We start from the raw sequence: 22122 nt of genomic DNA on the forward strand, positions 1-22122 counted from the left end.
GACACTGTCCATGGTGCTGAATCAACGACACAATCTAATACAGCAACGTTCTCAACAGGTAAAGGAAAAAAGAGTAGGAGAAATGAAAGAATGATTGTAATCTTCTGTTTTGCAAAAGACCAGGGAGACGAGGAAAATGTGTAAAAACGGTACGTCCTTAATTAACATAGGCCTGAAAGGCATTTTTAAAGAGTACACAAACTAACCTCTAGAGGAGAGTCTGGTTCATCCAGGATGCTCTTTTCACGCTGTATCCTCTGCATCGTCGCTGTAGAACTGGGGTCCATTATCAGCACGTTCTGACTACCATCTCTGCCGAACTTACAGTCACTCTTTCTGGAGTCAGTCGTCCTGCACACCTCGTAATTGTACACGTGTTGGAGAGTCCCTGTCCCCCCCAAAGTGTCTGAGTAACGTGGTGGATAATATGGAATCACAGGGAGATTGGAGTGATACAGGACACGAGACTGTCTCCATCTGTAGATTTTCACTGAGATAATAACCACTATACACGTGATGAAGAGGAAGGAAACTACAGCCAGGGCCAACACTAAGTAAAAAGTCAGGTTGTCATTGTACTCCTTGTCGTGCGTAAAGTCAGTAAACTCCGACAGCACTTCAGAGAAGCTGTCCGCCACCGCCACGTTAACAATGACTGTAGCTGAACGAGAGGGCTGTCCGTTGTCCTCCACTATAACAGTCAGTTTTTGATTGACAGGATCTTTATCAGTCACTTGGCGCATAGTTCTTATTTCTCCATTCTGTAAGCCCACTTCAAACAGCGCCCTGTCTGTGGCTTTCTGGAGTTTATAGGAGAGCCAGGCATTCTGTCCAGAGTCCACATCAACAGCCACCACTTTAGAGACCAGATAGCCCACATCTGCTGAACGAGGCACCATCTCACCAACCACAGAGCCACCAGTCTGGACTGGGTACAGAACCTGAGGAGGGTTGTCGTTCTGGTCCTGGATTAATATTTTCACAGTCACATTACTACTGAGTGGAGGAGATCCTCCATCCTGAGCTTTGCATATGAAAACAATCTGCTTGATCTGTTCATAATCAAATGAGCGCACTGCATGTATGACTCCGGTTTCAGAATTAATAGACACATAAGAAGAAACTGGGCTGCCACTAACACGCGTGTCCTCCAGAAAATAGGATATTCTTGCGTTTTGATTCCAGTCAGAATCTCGGGCGCTCACTGTGAATATTGACATACCGGGGGCATTATTTTCAGTGACGTAGGCACAATAATTTGGCTTTGTAAAGAGTGGAGAATTATCGTTCACATCCGCTATTTTTAAGTGTATATCTGTTTTAGTAGAAAGTGGAGGTGATCCTGAATCGGTGGCAGTAATGGTTATGTTGTACTCTGGTTTAGATTCACGATCAAATGGTGCATCTGAAAGCAAATTATAGTAATTAGTCAAAGAGGACTGGATTTTGAAGGGGAGATTAGGATCTAAAGAACATGTTATCTGACCATTTTTTTCAGAATCTGCATCTTTAACATTAAAAACAGCCAAAGTCGTGCCTGGAGGGACATCCTCTGAAATCAGACTGCTCAATGACATAATATTTATAACAGGCGCATTATCGTTTATGTCAATGACCTCGATGGCAACTTTGGCTGCGTCACTTAGTCCACCGTGGTCTTTGGCAATGACTCGTATTTCATACTTTTTCTCTTTTTCGAAATCAATACTATTCGCAACTGTTATTATGCCGGAAAGACTGTCAATGTCAAATATTTCCGCAGATTTTCCATTTAAGCTCGAAAAAGTATACGTAACCAAGCCATAAGCGCCACTATCGGCATCTGACGCATTCACAGTAGTTACATACGTGCCTATGACTGCGTTTTCTCTCACAGAGGCCGTGTAAAGAGACTGATTAAATACAGGGGGATTATCATTGGCATCGAGAACAGTGATCTCTATATTTACTGTACCAGATCGCTGTGGAGTTCCACCGTCAACTGCAACCAGCTTTAAAGAGAGATGCGGATTCGACTCTCTGTCTAATGGCTTTTGCAAAATCATTACGGCGATTTTGATTCCGTCTGCGTTCGATTGTTGCTTCAAAACGAAATTTTCATTTGGCGATAAAACATAGTTCTGCAGACTGTTGAGCCCTGCGTCCGGGTCATATGCGCTCTCTAAATCGAAATGCGATCCCATTGTTGCTGATTCACTGATATCTAAATGAATTAGCTTATTTTTGAAAGTTGGCGCATGGTCATTAACATCTAAAATTTCTACCATTACCCTGTGCAGCTCGATTGGATTTTCTAAAATTATTTCAAAGCTAAAACTGCACGGCATCACGTCTCCACATAGCTCTTCTCGGTCTATTCTCTCATTCACGACTAGAATCCCTTTGTCTGGTTTCAGCTCAGCGTGCTGGCTGTTTTCTCCGGTCACGATACGGGCGCGTCCAGAACGAAGCCTTTTCAGATCCAATCCAAGGTCTTGTGCTACATTACCGATAAGGGAGCCTTTCTTCATCTCCTCCGGTATTGAATAACGAATTTGGCCACTGGTGGTGGAAAAAATTAAGACAAAAAACAACAGTTTCCGTGTAAATGTCAAACACGACAGCCATTTTTCGCATCGATGCTGATGTATTCCCATGTCCTTAAGAGGAAAATCCTTCTTGTAAAGAAGATTCAATTCTTCAGCCAAGTAGACACGAGCTATGTATATAACAGCCCAAATATGTTGCATACAAAAGGGCCAAAGATAAAAAAAAACGTTTCAGAGCGACTGCATCCCTTCTAGCGCCTCCTTCTATGAGGACATCGTTCTATCCCCTCGCCTTTCTCTCCTCTAACACAGTAGTAAAAGCACTACTCTCCATTTTATTGATCAACAGCGTCCCTTAGAGTCTGAAAGGAGGAATAGACAGCAATTTTCTTCCATGTGATTCACTGTGTGGATCAAAACGATTAGAATATAATTGTTATAGCCAAAAAACTATACTAAACCAAGTTGTGATATCAAACAACACTCCACACTTAAATATAAAGTTTAAATATTACTATGTACAAGGAATGTTCAAGGGTAGTTAAACTATAGGAGACATATGGCCAAAGAGGGATTTTCATTTTCACTATTAAGCATAATTGCAATGGGCGTTAAATGATACACACTGGAAAAGGACGTCCATTTGTTTAACTTCAAACATTACATTTTAAATATATTTTGGTTAAATAATATGCACAATGCCACATAATAGCACTTGGTCTAGGATCTTTTTAAAGTTGTGGATATGAGTGGTATGAACACCGTGGTAGTAAATGTTGCACAGCTGGGGCGCTGTCCATGGTGCTGAAATCACAGCGTCCCACAGCTCGGTCAATTTTAGAAGGCAATAGCGACAGCAATAAAACACCACATAATTAAACCCACCTCTAGAGGAGAGTCCGGTTCATCCAAGATGCTCTTTTCACTCTGTATCCGCTGCATCGTCCCTGTAGAACTGGGGTCCATTATCAGCACGTTCTGACTACCAGCTCTGCCGAACTTACAGTCACTCTTTCTGGAGTCAGTCGTCCTGCACACCTCGTAATTGTACACGTGTTGGAGAGTCCCTGTCCCCCCCAAAGTGTCTGAGTAACGTGGTGGATAATATGGAATCACGGGGAGATTGGAGTGATACAGGACGCGAGACTGTCTCCATCTGTATATTTTCACTGAGATAATAACCACTAAACACGTGATGAAGAGGAAGGAAACTACAGCCAGAGCCAACACTAAGTAAAAAGTCAGGTTGTCATTGTACTCCTTGTCCTGTTTGAAGTCAGTGAACTCCGACAGCACTTCAGAGAAGCTGTCCGCAACCGCCACGTTAACAATGACTGTAGCTGAACGAGAGGGCTGTCCGTTGTCCTCCACTATAACAGTCAGTTTTTGATTGACAGGATCTTTATCAGTCACTTGGCGGATTGTTCTTATTTCTCCATTCTGTAAGCCCACTTCAAACAGCGCCCTGTCTGTGGCTTTCTGGAGTTTATAGGAGAGCCAGGCATTCTGTCCAGAGTCCACATCAACAGCCACCACTTTAGAGACCAGATAGCCCACATCTGCTGAACGAGGCACCATCTCACCCACCACAGTGCCACCAGTCTGGACTGGGTACAGAACCTGAGGAGGGTTGTCGTTCTGGTCCTGGATCAGGATTGTCACAGTCACATTACTACTGAGTGGAGGAGAACCTCCATCCTGAGCTTTGACTACTAACTTAAGTTGTTTAATTTGTTCATAATCAAAAGAGCGCACTGCATGAATAGCTCCAGTGTCACTGTTTATAGAGACGTAAGACGAAGTTGGATTGCCACTGCTCTGTGTTTCTTCAAGAGAGTATGAAATCCTCGCATTTTGATTCCAGTCAATGTCCCGTGCTTTAACGGAAAATATGGATAGTCCTGGGGAATTATTTTCTGCAACGCGAGCAACGTAGCTAGTTTGTTCAAATAATGGAGCATTATCATTGACATCAGATATTCGTAAACGCAGTATCGTTGTGGTTGATAGGGGTGGCGATCCAGAATCAGCAGCCCTTACAGTTATGTTATACTCTGGTACAACTTCTCTATCAAAAGGTGCATCGGTTAACAGTGCATAGTAGTTAGTTAATGTTGATTTTATTCTAAATGGGAGGCTACTGTCTGTTGTACAAATAACCTGACCATTTTGTTCCGAGTCTGCGTCAACCACATTAATTATTGCGACAGTGGTGCCAGGGGGAGAATCCTCCGGCACCGGGCTGGAGAATGACATCACATTTATGACAGGTGCGTTATCATTAACGTCTATAATCTCTATAAGCACCTTGCTTGAATCGGTCAGTCCTCCCTGATCCATAGCTTCGATCATAATTTCATATTTTTTATCCTTTTCATAATCGACTGGCCCTGTAAGAGTTACCGTTCCCGCAATTTCATCTAAATTAAATATTTTGGCCAGTTTTTCTTTCATATTTGAAAATCTATATGTGACGAGACCGTTTGATCCACTGTCTGCATCACTAGCATTTACTGTCGTGATATAGGTGCCTTTTAATGAATCTTCAGAGACAGCGGCCCTGTAGAGAGACTGATTAAAAACGGGAGGATTATCATTAGCATCAAGCACTATTATATCTATATTAACGGTGCCAGATCGATGTGGCGTTCCACCGTCAGTGGCGATGAGCTTCAGTGATATTCTTGGCTCGCTTTCTCTGTCTAATGATTTCTGTAAAATCATCTCGGCATATTTTCGACCATCTGGATTCGAGTGTTGCTTTAAGTCAAATATGTCATTAGCAGATAATATGTATTTCTGTAAACCGTTACTACCCACATCTGCGTCTTCCGCACTGGCTAATAAGAAGCGCGACCCCAGTGTGGCTGACTCGCTAATTTCGAATGCAATGTTGTCCTTTGTAAATGTAGGGGAATTGTCATTTATGTCCGTTATTTCCACTGTTATACGATGCAACTCCATCGGATTCTCTAAAATCACCTCGAAGCTGAAGCTGCACGGTGTGACGTCTCCACAAAGCTGTTCACGGTCTATCCTCTCGTTGACGACCAAAATGCCTTTGTCTGTTTTCAGCTCGGTGTACTGGATGCTTTGTCCGGTCACGATACGGGCGCGGCCAGAACGGAGTCTGTACACATCCAAACCAAGATCTTGGGCTACGTTACCAATAACCGACCCCCTTTTCAGCTCCTCTGGAATTGTGTACCTGATTTGACTAAACACGATGTGACTGAGACACAACAGGAAAAACAGAAACGACATACCCGACCTGCAGTTCAGACGCCATTTTAAGCTTGAGGGAGAATTTTGAAACGCCATTGCACAAACAAGAAAAGGTTATAGCAATAGCCAGCTGTGTAGAGTCCACAAAGAAACAACAATCCTTTGACACTAAAATCCAAGCTCCGCCACAAAAGTTGTAGTCCAGGTAGTGAAGCGCAACTGGATTTCTCTCCCATCTAAACGGAAACATTGGGCTCTGCCTTCTTTGAGTCAAATGTGGATATTTCTTTCACTGGCCAACAGCGTCCCTTACTGTCCAAAGCATGAATATCATCAATACAGGCAGAAGACACAAACATATTTCCGTGCACGTTGGGGGATATTGGGGAAAAAAGCCTTATAAAGCAGTGCATCAGACTAACACAAGTATGTGTTTTTTACTCATATCTCCTTAAACGACAAACAACACGTATCTGTCACTTGAAAAACAGAGTAACAACAAAAATGTACTTTGCAACCTTATATTAGACCAAAACAATTAAACACCGTGGAAACTCATTCATTCATCCAGCCATTCATTTGTCCATTCATCCAACAATGGTGTTTTAATATCGAAAAATGATAACAATACTACACCATGCTTCAGTGTGCTGCAGTTCGGATGATTCATCCTACTGCAACAATTCAAAATTGAGTAAAATATTTGATGTCAAACAACTGGAGCTGTCCATATGCTGAGGTTCTGAAAATGACTCGCATGTCTATAAGTATAGGCAAGGTGATACACACAAATCAGTGGCGCATCTGAAAAGGCACAACATCAAAACTTGTACTAAATAATAATATTTTTATGGGTGAAAATCAATACATCAAATGCCTCACCTCTAGAGGAGAGTCTGGTTCATCCAGGATGCTGTTTTCCCTGTGTATCTTCTGCATCGTCCCTGTGGGGTCCATTATCAGCACGTTCTGACTACCAGCTCTGCCGAATTTACAGTCACTCTTTCTGGAGTCAGTCGTCCTACACACCTCGTAATTGTACACGTGTTGGAGAGTCCCTGTCCCCCCCAAAGTGTCTGAGTAACGTGGTGGATAATATGGAATCACAGGAAGATTGGAGTGATACAGGACACGAGACTGTCTCCATCTGTAGATTTTCACTGAGATAATAACCACTAAACACGTGATGAAGAGGAAGGAAACTACAGCCAGAGCCAACACTAAGTAAAATGTCAGGTTGTCATTGTACTCCTTGTCCTGTTTAAAGTCAGTGAACTCCGACAGCACTTCAGAGAAGCTGTCCGCCACCGCCACGTTAACAATGACTGTAGCTGAACGAGAGGGCTGTCCGTTGTCCTCCACTATAACAGTCAGTTTTTGATTGACAGGATCTTTATCAGTCACTTGGCGGATAGTTCTTATTTCTCCATTCTGTAAGCCCACTTCAAACAGCGCCCTGTCTGTGGCTTTCTGGAGTTTATAGGAGAGCCAGGCATTCTGTCCAGAGTCCACATCAACAGCCACCACTTTAGAGACCAGATAGCCCACATCTGCTGAACGAGGCACCATCTCACCCACCACAGAGCCACCAGTCTGGACTGGGTACAGAACCTGAGGGGGGTTGTCGTTCTGGTCCTGGATCAGTATTTTCACAGTCACATTACTGCTGAGTGGAGGAGAACCTCCATCCTGAGCTTTGACGATGAAAACCAGATCTTTAATTTGCTCATAATCAAACGAGCGAACTGCATGTATCACTCCATTTTCTGCATTTATAGAAACGTAATTAGAAACTAGAGAACCACCGATATTACCATCCTCCAGAATATAAGAAATGCGAGCGTTTTGGTTTTCATCAGGATCTTTAGCCACGAGCTTCAGAACAGAAACACCAGGAGAATTATTCTCTGCAATAAACGCATTGTAAACACCTTGTGAAAACACAGGAGCATTATCGTTCACATCAGAGACCTTTAAATGAAAGGTTCTTTTTGTTGAAAGAGGAGGAATTCCTGCATCTGTTGCAACAACACTGATGTTATAGTCTGAAACACTTTCACGATCTAATACAATGTCTGTTACTAATGTGTAGTAATTTCTTACATTAGATTTGATTTTAAAAGCTGCGTTTTGTTCTATTCTACATGTTACTTGTCCATTTTCACCTGAATCATTGTCTTTTACATTTATGATGCCAAGAGTTGTACCAGGAGGAGAATCCTCTGACACAGGACTAGTGAACGACGTGACACTTATCGTCGGGGCATTGTCATTCACATCACTTACTTCTATTATCACTTTACCCTCATCTCTTAAACCCCCCTGATCTTTTGCATCGATTCTCAATTCGTACTTTTTGTCCTTTTCATAATCAATCAAATCCGTCACTGAAATTACTCCTGTTGTTTCATCTATTGCAAACAAATTACCAAAACCACTCCTTGAATCCGAAAAATGATACGTTATTAGACTATTTGACCCAAAATCAACGTCAGTAGCATTAACAGTTGTCACGTACGTACCTTTGGGTGAATTTTCCATGACATTAGCTTTGTAAACAGACTGATTAAATACAGGTGCATTGTCATTGATATCAAGAACAGTAACATCTATATTTACTGTGCCAGATCTCTGCGGAGTTCCTCCATCTACTGCTATGAGCTTTAGAGTCAGGTGAGGATTTGTCTCTCTGTCTAATTGTTTCTGAAGCACCATCGCTGCGTATTTCTTTCCATCTGCATTCGAACTTTGTTTCAAAACGAAATTATCGTTCTCGGTTAAAAAATATTCCCTGAGTCCATTAACACCGACATCTGGGTCCTCTGCACTCGAAAGTGAAAAACGAGAGCCAACATTTGCCGATTCACTGATTTCAAAATTGATGCTATTGCTGTCAAACGTGGGTGAATGATCATTAATGTCTGTTACTTCAATAGTAATTTGATGCAGCTCCATAGGGTTTTCTAAAATCATCTCAAAGCTGAAACTACACGGTGTTACGTCTCCACAAAGCTGCTCTCGGTCTATTCTCTCATTCACCACTAAAATCCCTTTGTCTGTCTTCAGCTCGGTGTACTGGATGTTTTCTCCGGTTATGATACGGGCCCGACCAGAACGAAGCCTTTTCGTATCCAAACCAAGATCCTGTGCAACATTACCGATGAGGGAGCCTTTCTTCATCTCCTCTGGGATTGAATATCGGATGTGTCCGCTGATCATACAACAGAAATAAAAGAGGAGGACCAGAAGCTGCAATTGTCCGCAGCCAAAGCGCCATTTTACGCACTGTATTCCAAATCCCATTGTCGAAGAAAACACAAAATATGCACTGAATGGTCGAAATAATTCCAAGCAAAGATTGTGGAAAAACAAGTATTAAAACTATATCCACAGAAAAGTAGCAGTGACTCCACTGTATAGATGTCGGTGAGAGCGACTATTCCCCATCCAATGTCAGCCTACATAATGTAGTGTGTCTCGGCTTCTCTCATGAGCGACAGGGGAAAGGGAGGTGACTCTGTGTCGATGATTTAAATTGTGTTGGATTGACCAACAGCGTCCCTTACTGTCTAAAATCAGTAATGCAGTGATTACATCTGGAGAGCTTTATACAATATGAGTTTTTTTTTTTTAAAGGTAATATATTAAAATAGAACACCACAGTATTTCACACGGCCTTCAATGTTGTGCACGCAGTTATTTCCAAAATATACTCAACTACAATCTTAAAAGATAAATACAGTACACTGACTCGAACACATATGTCACAAAATCACAACTATATTAAAATGGTTCGTGAAAGGCTGAAACAAATAAACTAGGATAGTAGTGATTTGAAAAATTGAGGGGTTTCATTGTTATTCTCAGAACAAAACCCATTATTTGTCAAAACAAATAAAAAACTGAAGGACAAATCCCACAAATGGAGATTTAAATGTTACAGAGAAAACAATCTGAGCAAACGATGCAAATAAGAACGCTGTCCGTGGTGCTGAAAAAGAGGCCATAACGAGCAGTAATTTACAATCAAAACAAAAAAAATCATGATCAAGAGTCAAGAACACATAATTCAAGCATACATAATTTAACTAACCTCTAGAGGAGAGTCTGGTTCATCAAGGATGCTCTTTTCACTCTGTATCCGCTGCATCGTTCCTGTAGAACTGGGGTCCATTATCAGCACGTTCTGACTACCAGCTCTGCCGAACTTACAGTCACTCTTTCTGGAGTCAGTCGTCCTGCACACCTCGTAATTGTACACGTGTTGGAGAGTCCCTGTCCCACCCAAAGTGTCTGAGTAACGTGGTGGATAATATGGAATCACAGGGAGATTGGAGTGATAAAGGAAGCGAGACTGTCTCCATCTGTAGATTTTCACTGAGATAATAACCACTAAACACGTGATGAAGAGGAAGGAAACTACAGCCAGAGCCAACACTAAGTAAAAAGTCAGGTTGTCATTGTACTCCTTGTCGTGCGTAAAGTCAGTGAACTCCGACAGCACTTCAGAGAAACTGTCCGCCACAGCCACGTTAACAATGACTGTAGCTGAACGAGAGGGCTGCCCGTTGTCCTCCACTATAACAGTCAGTTTTTGATTGACAGGATCTTTATCAGTCACTTGGCGGATAGTTCTTATTTCTCCATTCTGTAAGCCCACTTCAAACAGCGCCCTGTCTGTGGCTCTCTGGAGTTTATAGGAGAGCCAGGCATTCTGTCCAGAGTCCACATCAACAGCCACCACTTTAGAGACCAGATAGCCCACATCTGCTGAACGAGGCACCATTTCACCCACCACAGAGCCACCAGTCTGGACTGGGTACAGAACCTGAGGGGGGTTGTCGTTCTGGTCCTGGATCAGTATTTTCACAGTCACATTACTACTGAGTGGAGGAGAACCTCCATCCTGAGCTTTGACGACGAAAACCAGATCTTTAATTTGCTCATAATCAAACGAACGCACTGCATGTATCACTCCATTTTCTGCATTTACAGAAACATAACTAGAAACTAGAGAACCACCGATATTATTATCCTCCAGAATATAAGAAATGCGGGCGTTTTGGTTTTCATCAGGATCTTTAGCCACAAGCTTCAGAACAGAAACACCAGGAGAATTATTCTCTGCTATAAACGCATTGTAAACACCTTGTGAAAACACAGGAGCATTATCGTTCACATCAGAGACCTTTAAATGAAAGGTTCTTTTTGTTGACAGAGGAGGAATTCCCGCATCTGTCGCAACAACAGTGATGTTATAGTCTGACACAGTTTCACGGTCTAATACAGTGTCTGTTACTAACGTGTAGTAATTTCTTACATTAGATTTGATTTTAAAAGGCGCGTTTCCTTCTATTCTACATGTTACTTGTCCATTATCACCTGAATCATTGTCTTTTACATTTATGATGCCAAGAGTTGTTCCAGGAGGAGAATCCTCTGACACAGGACTAGTGAATGACATGACACTAATAGTCGGGGCGTTGTCATTCACATCCCTTACTTCTATTATGACTTTACTCGCATCTGTCAAACCTCCTTGATCCCGTCCTTCGATTCTAACCTCGTATCTCTTATCCTTTTCATAATCAATTAGATTACCAATTGAAATTACGCCCGTTTGTTCATGCACAGTAAAAAAATTACCAAAACCACTCCTGAGGTCTGAAAAATGATATGTTATTAGACTGTTTGACCCAAAATCAGCGTCAGTAGCATTAACAGTTGTCACGTACGTACCTTTGGGTGAATTTTCCATGACAGTAGCTTTGTAAACAGACTGATTAAATACAGGTGCATTATCATTGGCATCAAGAACAGTAACATCTATATTTACTGTGCCAGATCTCTGCGGAGTTCCTCCATCTACTGCTATGAGCTTTAGAGTCAAGTGAGGATTTGTTTCTCTGTCTAATGGCTTCTGAAGCACCATCTCTGCGTACTTCTTTCCATCAGCATGAGAACTTTGTTTTAAAACGAAATTATCATTATCGGTTAAAAGGTAGTCACCGAGTCCATTAACACCTACATCTGGGTCATCAGCACTTGCAAGCGGAAAACGAGAGCCAACATTTGCAATTTCGCTGATTTCAAAACTAATGCTATTTCTTTCAAACGTGGGTGAATGATCATTTATGTCTGTGACTTCAATAGTAATTTGATGCAGCTCCACAGGGTTTTCTAACATCACCTCAAAGCTGAAACTACACGGTGTTGCGTCTCCACAAAGCTGCTCTCGGTCTATTCTCTCATTAACCACTAAAATCCCTTTGTCTGTCTTCAGCTCGGTGTACTGGATGTTTTCTCCGGTTATGATACGGGCCCGACCAGAACGAAGCCTTTTCGTATCCAAACCAAGATCCTGTGCAACATTACCGATGAGGGAGCCTTTCTTCATCTCCTCTGGGATTGAATATCGGATGTGTCCGCTGACCATACAAGTGAAATACAAAAGGAGGACCAGGAGATGCAATTGTCCGCAGCCAAAGCGCCATTTTACACAGCGTATTCCGAATCCCATTGTACAAGAAAACACAAAATATGTACTAGATGGTCAGAATAATCCAAGCAAAAATACTTATAGTGTGAAAAACAAGTATTAAGCGATATCCACGGATAAGTAGCACTGACTTCACTGTAAAGATGTCGGTTAGGGCGGCTATTCCCCTCCAACGTCCGCCTACATAATGTACTGCGTCTCCGCTTCTCTCGTGAGCGACAGGGGAAAGGGAGGGCACTCTGTGTCGATATTTTAAATTGTGTTGGATTGACCAACAGCGTCCCTTACTGTCTAAAATCAGTAACACAGCGGTTACATCTGTAGCGCAGCATACAAATTGAGAGTTTTTTTTTTCAGTGTTTTTTTTTTAGGTAATGTATTAAAATAGAACACTACAATATTTCACATGGCCTTCTATGTTGTGCCCGCAGTTACTTCCAAAAATATACTCAACTGCCACTTATAAGATTAATGCAGTACATTGACAGGAACACTTATGTCACAAAACCACAACAATAATAAAATGGTTGGGGAAAGGCTGGAACACATACACTAGGATAGTAGTGATTTGAGAATTGAGGGGTTTCATTGTGATTCTCAGAAAAAAATATTATGTGTTAAAAATCAAAAACAGAAGGACAAATCCCACATTAAGCAACAATGGAGATTTAAATGTAACTACAGAGAAAACAATCTGAGCAAGCGATGCAAAGTAAAACGCTGTCCGTGGTGCTGAAAATGAGGCCATGAGGAGCAGTAATTTACAATCAAAACAAACAAAACCACGGTCAAGAGTCGAGAGTACATCACTTAACTAACCTCTAGAGGAGAGTCTGGTTCATCCAGGATGCTCTTTTCACTCTGTATCCGCTGCATCGTCCCTGTAGAACTGGGGTCCATTATCAGCACGTTCTGACTACCAGCTCTGCCGAACTTACAGTCACTCTTTCTGGAGTCAGTCGTCCTGCACACCTCGTAATTGTACACGTGTTGGAGAGTCCCTGTCAGTGGCGTCATTAGGCCTATTTTAGGGGGGCTAAAGCCCCCCTAAAATATTCTTAAGCCCCCCTAAATAATTTTATGTTCATTTATAAAAAAAAAGATTTTTTTTTTTTTTTTTTTTTTACAAAAAAGTGCTGACAAATTCAATATAATGTGGCGAGAATTTGAGTTTAGATAAATAATCATATAACCAGTTATTATTAACTTAAATGTGATCATAAATCTTAGTTTCCCTTATGGAAGCGGTAGAGAGTCAGAGTCAGTGCGTCGTTATCGAGTCCATTCCACTTGTTCATATAGAGCACGCCCAAATCACTGAAATCCAGTCCACGTTTTCCCTGCAACCTAGCTTGCACTCGGTACCTGGGTACCTGCAGTGTGTGTACCGGGAGCGGAGCACACAGAACCGACTAGAGCAGCATTAGGAGAAGAACGTGAACAAGAATGGATATACGACATTTTTTCAAGAGAGTAAGTATCACTGCTGATAGTAACAATAAGTTAGCTGCAGCCCCCCAGCTAACAGCAGAAAGTCCCACGTAATTGCCAAATGCTCCCTGTTTGACAAATAAAAACCTGGCTTACACACTCTGTACCCGAAAGCCCCCTGTACAGGAGGCAGCATGAGATGCGTGCTGTATATCTCTGTGCACGTCTTACCTTTATTGTTTGCGGTCAAAAGTTACATTTCAGCTCCAAAAGAACTCTGCTACTTACAGTAGCTAGCTAGTTAGTCCGAAATGCAATGTGAAGGTCCTGGTTGTTTATAGAGTTAGGTGTGCACTCTTCATATTATCTTTGGGGTGACTTCCTTCTGGAGCATCAGCTCCAGCATCAGATGCACACCGTGAAACAGCTCATTCACGTATGATTATGTGGATAATAATAATAATAATGATAATACGGTAGTAATAATAATAATCACTCCACCACCCCTATTGACCTGAAGGAGTCAGGGCAGAGGAGCAGAGAGAGTGAGAGGGGAGAAACCTCTACTGGAAAGGTGAGTCTAAAGGATTTCACAGGATAGAGTCATTTGTGATGCAGACAGTCCTGGAATTTTATGGAACTCAATATGAATATGAAATATGAAACATTTCAGTCCAAGTGCACCATACAAGACTTATTTAACTTGAGCTTTTATTTAGGAGAGTCAGTGGCGTCATTAGGCCTATGACTGCAGGCCTATCTCAACTTTGCAAGTGTTGCATAATGCTTTTCGCGTATCTTCTATCGACACCCTGAAAAAACGCCCACACCGCTGACATTATCTCTCCTCAACACACACACACACACACACACACACCTTGTGCTGCACTTGCGTCACTGTAACACTGTAAATTGCAAAACATTGGAAAAGTAGCGCCGACTTGTTGTTGCGGGGGTTCAATATGCTCTATCAGCCGTCGGAACCCTCGGTCCTTCACTATGGAAAAGGGCTGGTCGTCAAGAGCAATCATTTCCATTACCTTGATCGTTATTGCCCTGGCCAATGTCTTCCTTTGTTCGATTACTTGCTGTATTTGGCTCCCAGCTGCGCTGCTTTCTTTTTTGTCTGCCGCCTAACGTTACTAGCGTTAGCTTCCTGCCGTTGTTTGTATACTTCTGGGTGGCGGTTTTTCAAATGACATAATCAAATTTGTGGTATTGAATGACTTGACGCGGAACCCTCCTCGCATTATCTCAACTTTGCAAGTGTTGCATAATGCTTTTCGCGTATCTTCTATCGACACCCTGAAAAAACGCCCACACCGCTGACATTATCTCTCCTCAACACACACACACCTTGTGCTGCACTTGCGTCACTGTAACATGTTCAAAGAAATGCAGCATGGCCTCCCCTTCCCGACACACATACACAAACAGCAAATAGACGGGTATTAACATCGGTTGTTAAAATCGGCGCAGTTTTACTCATTGGACCGATGCCGATATGTTAAAAAATGACGAACATCGGCCGATACCAATATTAATGCCGATATATCGTGCATCCCTACAAGAGAGTGATGTATAAGCCAAATTAGCCTGGCCCAAATATTTTCAAGAGTACCTTAATATAACTGTAATTTATGTAATTAAGTTATATTTTTTCAGGGCTTAAAATTACAACCATTTTAGTCACATATGTGCCCAAAATATATTCTGTGTGACTTCAAAATATTTGGGAGTAAACAATTATTGTGTTGTGAGTGAAAGTCATGGCATTCACAGTCTTGCAGTCATGTCAATTGAAAAAGAGGAGCTTCAGCACCTAAATCACAATAGAGTGATAGACGCCTTTGCCACCCTTAAAAACAGACGACATTCTTTGATGCTTCCACCCACCAAGTAGCTGCCAATTGTAGCCATGTTATTTTAAAATGGTGTACTTTCTGAGAACACAGTGCCCTTTTTTTTGCATACAGTTTTGGCTAATACATGTGGGCTCTTAATGAATAAGAAGCATTGGTTAAATACGGCCTTGTAACTATGTGGATTTTTTTCTTTTTGTTGTTGTTGTTAATGCTGTAAACATACAGTACTTCCTGTGTTTGTTGTTGTACTGTGTTAAAAATGTAATAGTGGCCTAAAACATTTGCACAGTAAAGTATCTCTGTTAAATCTGTCCAAAACGTGCCATTTCTCAGTTTTTGTTAGCTGTTTGTGAAATTAAACGTTCGCTCACATTCTGTGCATCTCCTGGGGGCTAAGCCCCCCCTGTCCTTAAAACCTAGTGACGCCCCTGGTCCCTGTCCCGCCCAAAGTGTCTGAGTAACGTGGTGGATAATATGGAATCACAGGGAGATTGGAGTGATACAGGACACGAGACTGTCTCCATCTGTAGATTTTCACCGAGATAATAACCACTAAACACGTGATGAAGAGAAATGAAACTACAGCCAGAGCCAACACTAAGTAAAAAGTCAGGTTGTCATTGTACTCCTTGTCTTGCGTAAAGTCTGTGAACTCCGACAGCACTTCAGAAAAGCTGTCCGCCACCGCCACGTTAACAATGACTGTAGCTGAACGAGAGGGCTGTCCGTTGTCCTCCACTATAACAGTCAGTTTTTGATTGACAGGATCTTTATCAGTCACTTGGCGGATAGTTCTTATTTCTCCATTCTGTAAGCCCACTTCAAACAGCGCCCTGTCTGTGGCTTTCTGGAGTTTATAGGAGAGCCAGGCATTCTGTCCAGAGTCCACATCAACGGCCACCACTTTAGAGACCAGATAGCCCACATCTGCTGAACGAGGCACCATCTCACCCACCACAGAGCCACCAGTCTGCACTGGGTACAGAACCTGGGGAGGGTTGTCGTTCTGGTCCTGGATCAGTATTTTCACAGTCACATTACTACTGAGTGGAGGAGAACCTCCATCCTGAGCTTTGACGACGAAAACCAGATCTTTAATTTGCTCATAATCAAACGAACAAACTGCATATATCACTCCATTTTCTGCATTGACAGAAACATAATTAGAAACTAGAGAACCACCGATATTACCATCCTCCAGAATATAAGAAACGCGAGCGTTTTGGTTTCCGTCGGGATCTTTAGCCACGAGCTTCAGAACAGAAACACCAGGAGAATTATTCTCTGCTATAAACGCATTGTAAACACCTTGTGAAAACACAGGAGCATTATCGTTCACATCAGATACCTTTAAATTGAAGTTCTTTTTTGTTGACAGAGGAGGAATTCCTGCATCTGTTGCAACAACAGTGATGTTATAATCTGACACACTTTCACGATCTAATACAGTGTCTGTTACTAACGTGTAGTAATTTCTTACATTAGATTTGATTTTGAAAGGTGCGTTTCCTTCTATTCTACATGTTACTTGTCCGTTATCACCTGAATCGAGATCTTTTACATTTATGATGCCAAGAGTTGTTCCAGGAGGAGAATCCTCTGACACAGGACTAGTGAATGACATGACACTTATAGTCGGGGCGTTGTCATTCACATCACTTACTTCTATTATCACTTTACTCGCATCTGTCAGACCTCCTTGATCTTTTGCTTGGATTCTAAGCTCGTATTTCTTGTCTTTTTCGTAATCAATTAGATCACTTACTGAAATGATACCATAAGTTTCATCTATTGCAAACAAATTACCAAAACCACTACCGAGGTCTGAAAAATGATATGTTATTAGACTGTTTGAGCCAAAATCAGCGTCACTAGCATTAACAGTAGTCACGTACGTACCTTTGGGTGAATTTTCCATGACAGTAGCTTTGTAAACAGACTGATTAAATACAGGTGCATTATCATTGATATCAAGAACAGTAACATCTATATTTACTGTGCCAGATCTCTGCGGAGTTCCTCCATCTACTGCTATGAGCTTCAGAGTCAGGTGAGGATTTGTCTCTCTGTCTAGTGATTTCTGAAGCATCATCTCTGCGTATTTCTTTCCATCATCATTAGAACTTTGTTTTAATACGAAATGATCATTATCAGCTAAAACATATGCTCTGAGTCCATTAACACCTACATCTGGGTCCTCTGCACTCGCAAGTGGAAAACGAGAGCCAACATTTGCCGATTCACTTATTTCAAAACCGATGCCATTTCTTTTAAACGTGGGTGAATGATCATTAATGTCTGTTACTTCAATAGTAATTTGATGCAGCTCCATAGGGTTTTCTAAAATGACCTCAAAGCTGAAACTACACGGTGTTACGTCTCCACAAAGCTGCTCTCGGTCTATTCTCTCATTCACCACTAAAATCCCTTTGTCTGTCTTCAGCTCGGTGTACTGGATGTTTTCTCCGGTTATGATACGGGCCCGACCAGAACGAAGCCTTTTCGTATCCAAACCAAGATCCTGAGCAACATTACCGATGAGGGAGCCTTTCTTCATCTCCTCTGGGATTGAATATCGGATGTGTCCGCTGACCATACTGCTGAAATAAAAGAGGAAGACCAGAAGCTGCAATTGTCCGCAGCCAAAGCGCCATTTTACGCACTGTATTCCAAATCCCATTGCAGAAGAAAACACGAAATATGCACTGAATGGTCGAAATAATCCAATCAAAGAATGTGGAAAAACAAGTATTAAAACTATATCCACAGAAAAGTAGCAGTGACTTCACTGTATAGATGTCGGTGAGAGCGACTATTCCCCTCCAATGTCAGCCTACATAATGTACTGTGTCTCCGCTTCTCTCATGAGCGTCAGGGGAAAGGGAGGGGACTTTGTGTCGATGATTTCAAGTTTGTTGGATTGACCAACAGCGTCCCTTACTGTCTAAAATCAGTAACACAGTGGTCTGGAACGCTGTATACAATTTAAGAGGTTTAAAAAATAAAATGAAACAAAATAGAACACGACATTATTTCACACGGTCTTTCTCTGTTCTGCAGGCAAATATTTCCAAAATATACTCAACTACCACTTGTAAGATAAATGCAATATATTGACTAGAACACATATGTCACAAAACCACAAAAATAATGAAATGGTCCGGGAAAGGCTGAAACAAATGCACTATGATAGTAGTGATTTGAGAATTGAGGAGTTTCATTGAGATTCTGAGAAAAAAAATTCTGTGTCAAAACAAATCAAAAACAGAAGTACAAATCCCACGTTAAGCAACAATTAATATGTAAATGTATCTACGGAGAAAACAATCTCAGTAAGCGATGCAAAGTTAAACACTGTCCGTGGTTTTGAAAATGAGACCATGATGTGAAGTAATTTACAATCAAAACCAAAATCACAGTCATGAGTCGAGAGTACATCACTTAACTAACCTCTATAGGAGAGTCTGGTTCATCCAGGATGCTCTTTTCACTCTGTATCCGCTGCATCGTCCCTGTAGAACTGGGGTCCATGATCAGCACGTTCTGACTACCAGCTCTGCCGAACTTACAGTCACTCTTTCTGGAGTCAGTCGTCCTGCACACTTCGTAATTGTACACGTGTTGGAGAGTCCCTGTCCCACCCAAAGTGTCTGAGTAACGTGGTGGATAATATGGAATCACAGGGAGATTGGAGTGATACAGGACGCGAGACTGTCTCCATCTGTAGATTTTCACTGAGATAATAACCACTAAACACGTGATGAAGAGGAAGGAAACTACAGCCAGAGCCAACACTAAGTAAAGAGTCAGGTTGTCATTGTACTCCTTGTCCTGTTTAAAGTCAGTGAACTCCGACATCACTTCAGAGAAGCTGTCCGCCACCGCCACGTTAACAATGACTGTAACTGAACGAGAGGGCTGCCCGTTGTCCTCCACCATTACAGTCAGTTTTTGGTTGACAGGATCTTTATCAGTCACTTGGCGAATAGTTCTTATTTCTCCATTCTGTAAGCCCACTTCAAACAGCGCCCTGTCTGTGGCTTTCTGGAGTTTATAGGAGAGCCAGGCATTCTGTCCAGAGTCCACATCAACAGCCACCACTTTAGAGACCAGATAGCCCACATCTGCTGAACGAGGCACCATCTCACCCACCACAGAGCCACCAGTCTGGACTGGGTACAGAACCTGTGGAGGGTTGTCGTTCTGGTCCTGGATCAGTATTTTTACAGTCACATTACTGCTGAGTGGAGGAGAACCTCCATCCTGAGCTTTGACCACCAACTCAATCTGTTTCATTTGCTCATAATCGAAGGGGCGAACCGCACTAAGAACTCCAGTTTCAGAGTTTAAGGACACGTAAGAAGAGACTGGGCTTCCATTAACCTGACTATCTTCTAGAAGATACGAGATTCTGGCGTTTTGATTCCAGTCAGAGTCTCTCGCACAGACAGCAAATATCGAAGCTCCAGGAGAATTATTCTCTGTGATTTGAGCGGAGTAGCCGTTTTTGTCAAATAGGGGTGCATTGTCATTTACGTCAGATATTTTCAAATGTAATTTTGTTGAGCTCAAAAGGGGAGGAGACCCAAAATCCATAGCTGTTATTGTTATGTTATATTCTGACACGGATTCTCGATCAAAGTTTTGATCTGAGATTAAATTATAGTAGTTCGTTAAAGATGACTCGATTTTAAAAGGGAGATTATCGTCAATTGAACATTTTATTCGCCCATTTTTCTCAGAGTCTGCATCTTTAATATTCAAAATAGCCACGGTTGTTCCAGGGGGTGCATCCTCAGATACCGGGCTCAAAAACGACATAATATTTATAACTGGGGCGTTGTCATTCACATCAATGACCTCGAATATAACCTTACTTGTCCCAGTCAAACCACCCTGATCTTTTGCCTCGACTCTTACCTCATATTTTCTGTCTTTCTCGTAATCTATTTCTCCAGAAACAGAAATCGTGCCCTTGTGTTCATCAATATTGAAAATATCTGCTCTACTTCCTTTCATCCGAGACAAACTGTAAAAGACAACTCCATTTGAACCACCGTCAGCATCTGTGGCATTTACGGTTAGTATATGGGTGCCTTTGATTGTGCTTTCCATCACAGACGCTTTATACACTGACTGATTAAAAACTGGAACATTGTCATTGGCATCTAGTACAGTAACATCTATATTAATTGTACCAGATCTCTGTGGTGTTCCTCCGTCCACTGCTATTAATTTCAAAGACAAACGGGCATGTTGTTCTCTATCTAAAGGCTTCTGAAGCACCATTTCAACATATTTACTTCCGTCTGGATTTGCATGTTGCTTCAAAATAAAATTGTCGTTTGGCGACAAAACATAATTCTGCAACGCGTTCTGTCCCACATCAAGATCCTCCGCACTCTGCAGTGGAAACAGTACCCCGACAGCCGCCGATTCACTTATTTCCAAACGGATAGGGTTGTCTTTGTTTTGGAAGACAGGAGCGTGATCGTTTATATCCAAAACCTCGACAGTTATTCGGTGCAATTCCATCGGATTTTCTAAAATCACTTCAAAGCTGAAACTGCACGGTGTTATGTCTCCACAAAGCTGCTCTCGGTCTATTCTCTCGTGTACGACGAGAATCCCTTTGTCTGTCTTCAGCTCGGCGTAATGGACGTTTTCTGCAGTCACGATACGGGCTCGCCCAGAGCGGAGCCTTCTCAGATCCAAACCCAGATCTTGCGCCACATTACCAATGACGGAGCCTTTCTTCATCTCTTCTGGAATAGAATAACGAATTTGCCCATCTACCATTTTAACAATGTGAAGCAGCAACATAAGCAGTCCTATTTGTCGTGGCAGTGCATGAAACAAACGCCGTCTCAGGGATAAGTGAGGTAAAGATCTTCGAGGTGCCATTTGAAAATAAAGACTCCAAAAGGTTTTTCTTTACGAAAATATCCGATCAATATCACGGCGAAGTTTGTTCCGATTGATTAGTGTCTTCCAGTTTACGTGCAAATCAGTAAGACTGCGCTCACCGAAAACCTTCATGAATGGAAAAAAACAGGCAGCCTTCTTCTGTCATTCAGGGGAAGGATTAAATGACGGCACAACAGAGAAAACTATTCACTGCCCAACAGCGTCGCTTAGAGTCCAAAACAAGACAAGACCACAGTAAAATAAGACTCTAGAATGAATTCAATACATCTCTGTAGCGACCACAACAGGACGGAATATAGCATATGTTTAGAAATAAAAACATATTTAACATCCGTATGTGTGTGCCATAACAATAGCTATTTAGTGTATGGCAACTTCTGATAAATAAAGGGAAAGAGTCTCACAATTTTGCAAGAAGTGCATTTGACCATGTGTAGGAAAAAACAAACGACATGCATTTTCTAGGGTGGAAATGAAGAAAAACGTGAGAATAACGTTTTTCTGGTTGCACATTTAAATCAAGTCAGAAACGTTATGTTATCCCTGTTTGCAAAACAACCAGTGTGCCAAAAAAACAAGGTGGACACGAACGACAACTACTAAGGGGATTGCCTGATTTGTTACACTTAGATTTATTGTATTGGGA

At 41.9% G+C, this 22122-nt stretch overlaps 4 protein-coding genes and 1 long non-coding RNA gene across 30 annotated transcripts in view; all 5 read right to left on the minus strand.

Moving 5' to 3' along the window:
- LOC131472450 (protocadherin gamma-A11-like) overlaps nt 1-22122 on the minus strand; it is a 223708-nt gene that overhangs the window by 108676 nt on the left and 92910 nt on the right. The window contains exon 1 of one of the 25 annotated variants that reach the window (XM_058649644.1): nt 6636-9186. The exons of 21 other annotated variants lie outside the window; for them this stretch is intronic. In XM_058649644.1, coding sequence (XP_058505627.1) covers nt 6636-9056 — 2421 coding nt within the window. In that variant the 5' untranslated portion in view covers nt 9057-9186. Of the gene's footprint in view, nt 1-3413; nt 5998-6635; nt 9187-22122 lie in introns of those variants that run through there. 3 more of the 25 variants (XM_058649672.1, XM_058649641.1, XM_058649661.1) reach the window with 3 other exon arrangements.
- On the minus strand, nt 9838-12409 carry LOC131472463 (protocadherin gamma-A10-like). Its single transcript, XM_058649701.1, has one exon. The coding sequence runs from the start codon at nt 12271-12273 to the stop codon at nt 9838-9840; it is 2436 nt and encodes an 811-aa protein (XP_058505684.1). The 5' UTR covers nt 12274-12409.
- On the minus strand, nt 13063-18368 carry LOC131472472 (protocadherin gamma-A9-like). Its single transcript, XM_058649713.1, has 2 exons — nt 15992-18368; nt 13063-13258 (listed from the first exon to the last, which is right to left on the minus strand). Exons 1-2 carry the CDS (start codon nt 18226-18228, stop codon nt 13063-13065), a joined length of 2433 nt encoding a protein of 810 aa, XP_058505696.1. The 5' UTR covers nt 18229-18368.
- Nucleotides 14377-15635, minus strand: LOC131472474 (uncharacterized). 2 transcript variants are annotated; one of them, XR_009242099.1, is made up of 2 exons: nt 15040-15635; nt 14377-14560 (listed from the first exon to the last, which is right to left on the minus strand). It is a non-coding gene; the product is annotated as an uncharacterized LOC131472474 (long non-coding RNA). The 2 variants fall into 2 exon arrangements; XR_009242100.1 differs by having other exon boundaries at nt 15030-15635.
- Nucleotides 18802-21606, minus strand: LOC131472461 (protocadherin gamma-A11-like). Its single transcript, XM_058649699.1, has one exon. It carries the CDS (start codon nt 21450-21452, stop codon nt 18990-18992), a length of 2463 nt encoding a protein of 820 aa, XP_058505682.1. The 5' UTR covers nt 21453-21606; the 3' UTR covers nt 18802-18989.

This window comes from Solea solea, chromosome 14 (assembly GCF_958295425.1).
Source record: "Solea solea chromosome 14, fSolSol10.1, whole genome shotgun sequence".
NCBI lineage: Eukaryota > Metazoa > Chordata > Actinopteri > Pleuronectiformes > Soleidae > Solea > Solea solea.

Excerpts from the sequence above, each read along its gene's own strand:
- LOC131472463 (XM_058649701.1), bottom strand. The coding sequence starts at position 12,273 with ATGGGATTCGGAATACGCTGTGTAAAATGGCGCTTTGGCTGCGGACAA.
- LOC131472472 (XM_058649713.1), bottom strand. The coding sequence starts at position 18,228 with ATGGGATTTGGAATACAGTGCGTAAAATGGCGCTTTGGCTGCGGACAA. Across the intron at positions 13,259-15,991 it reads CGTTACTCAGACACTTTGGG|GACAGGGACTCTCCAACACG; the intron begins CGGGACAGGGAC and ends AATGACGCCACT.
- LOC131472461 (XM_058649699.1), bottom strand. The coding sequence starts at position 21,452 with ATGGCACCTCGAAGATCTTTACCTCACTTATCCCTGAGACGGCGTTTG.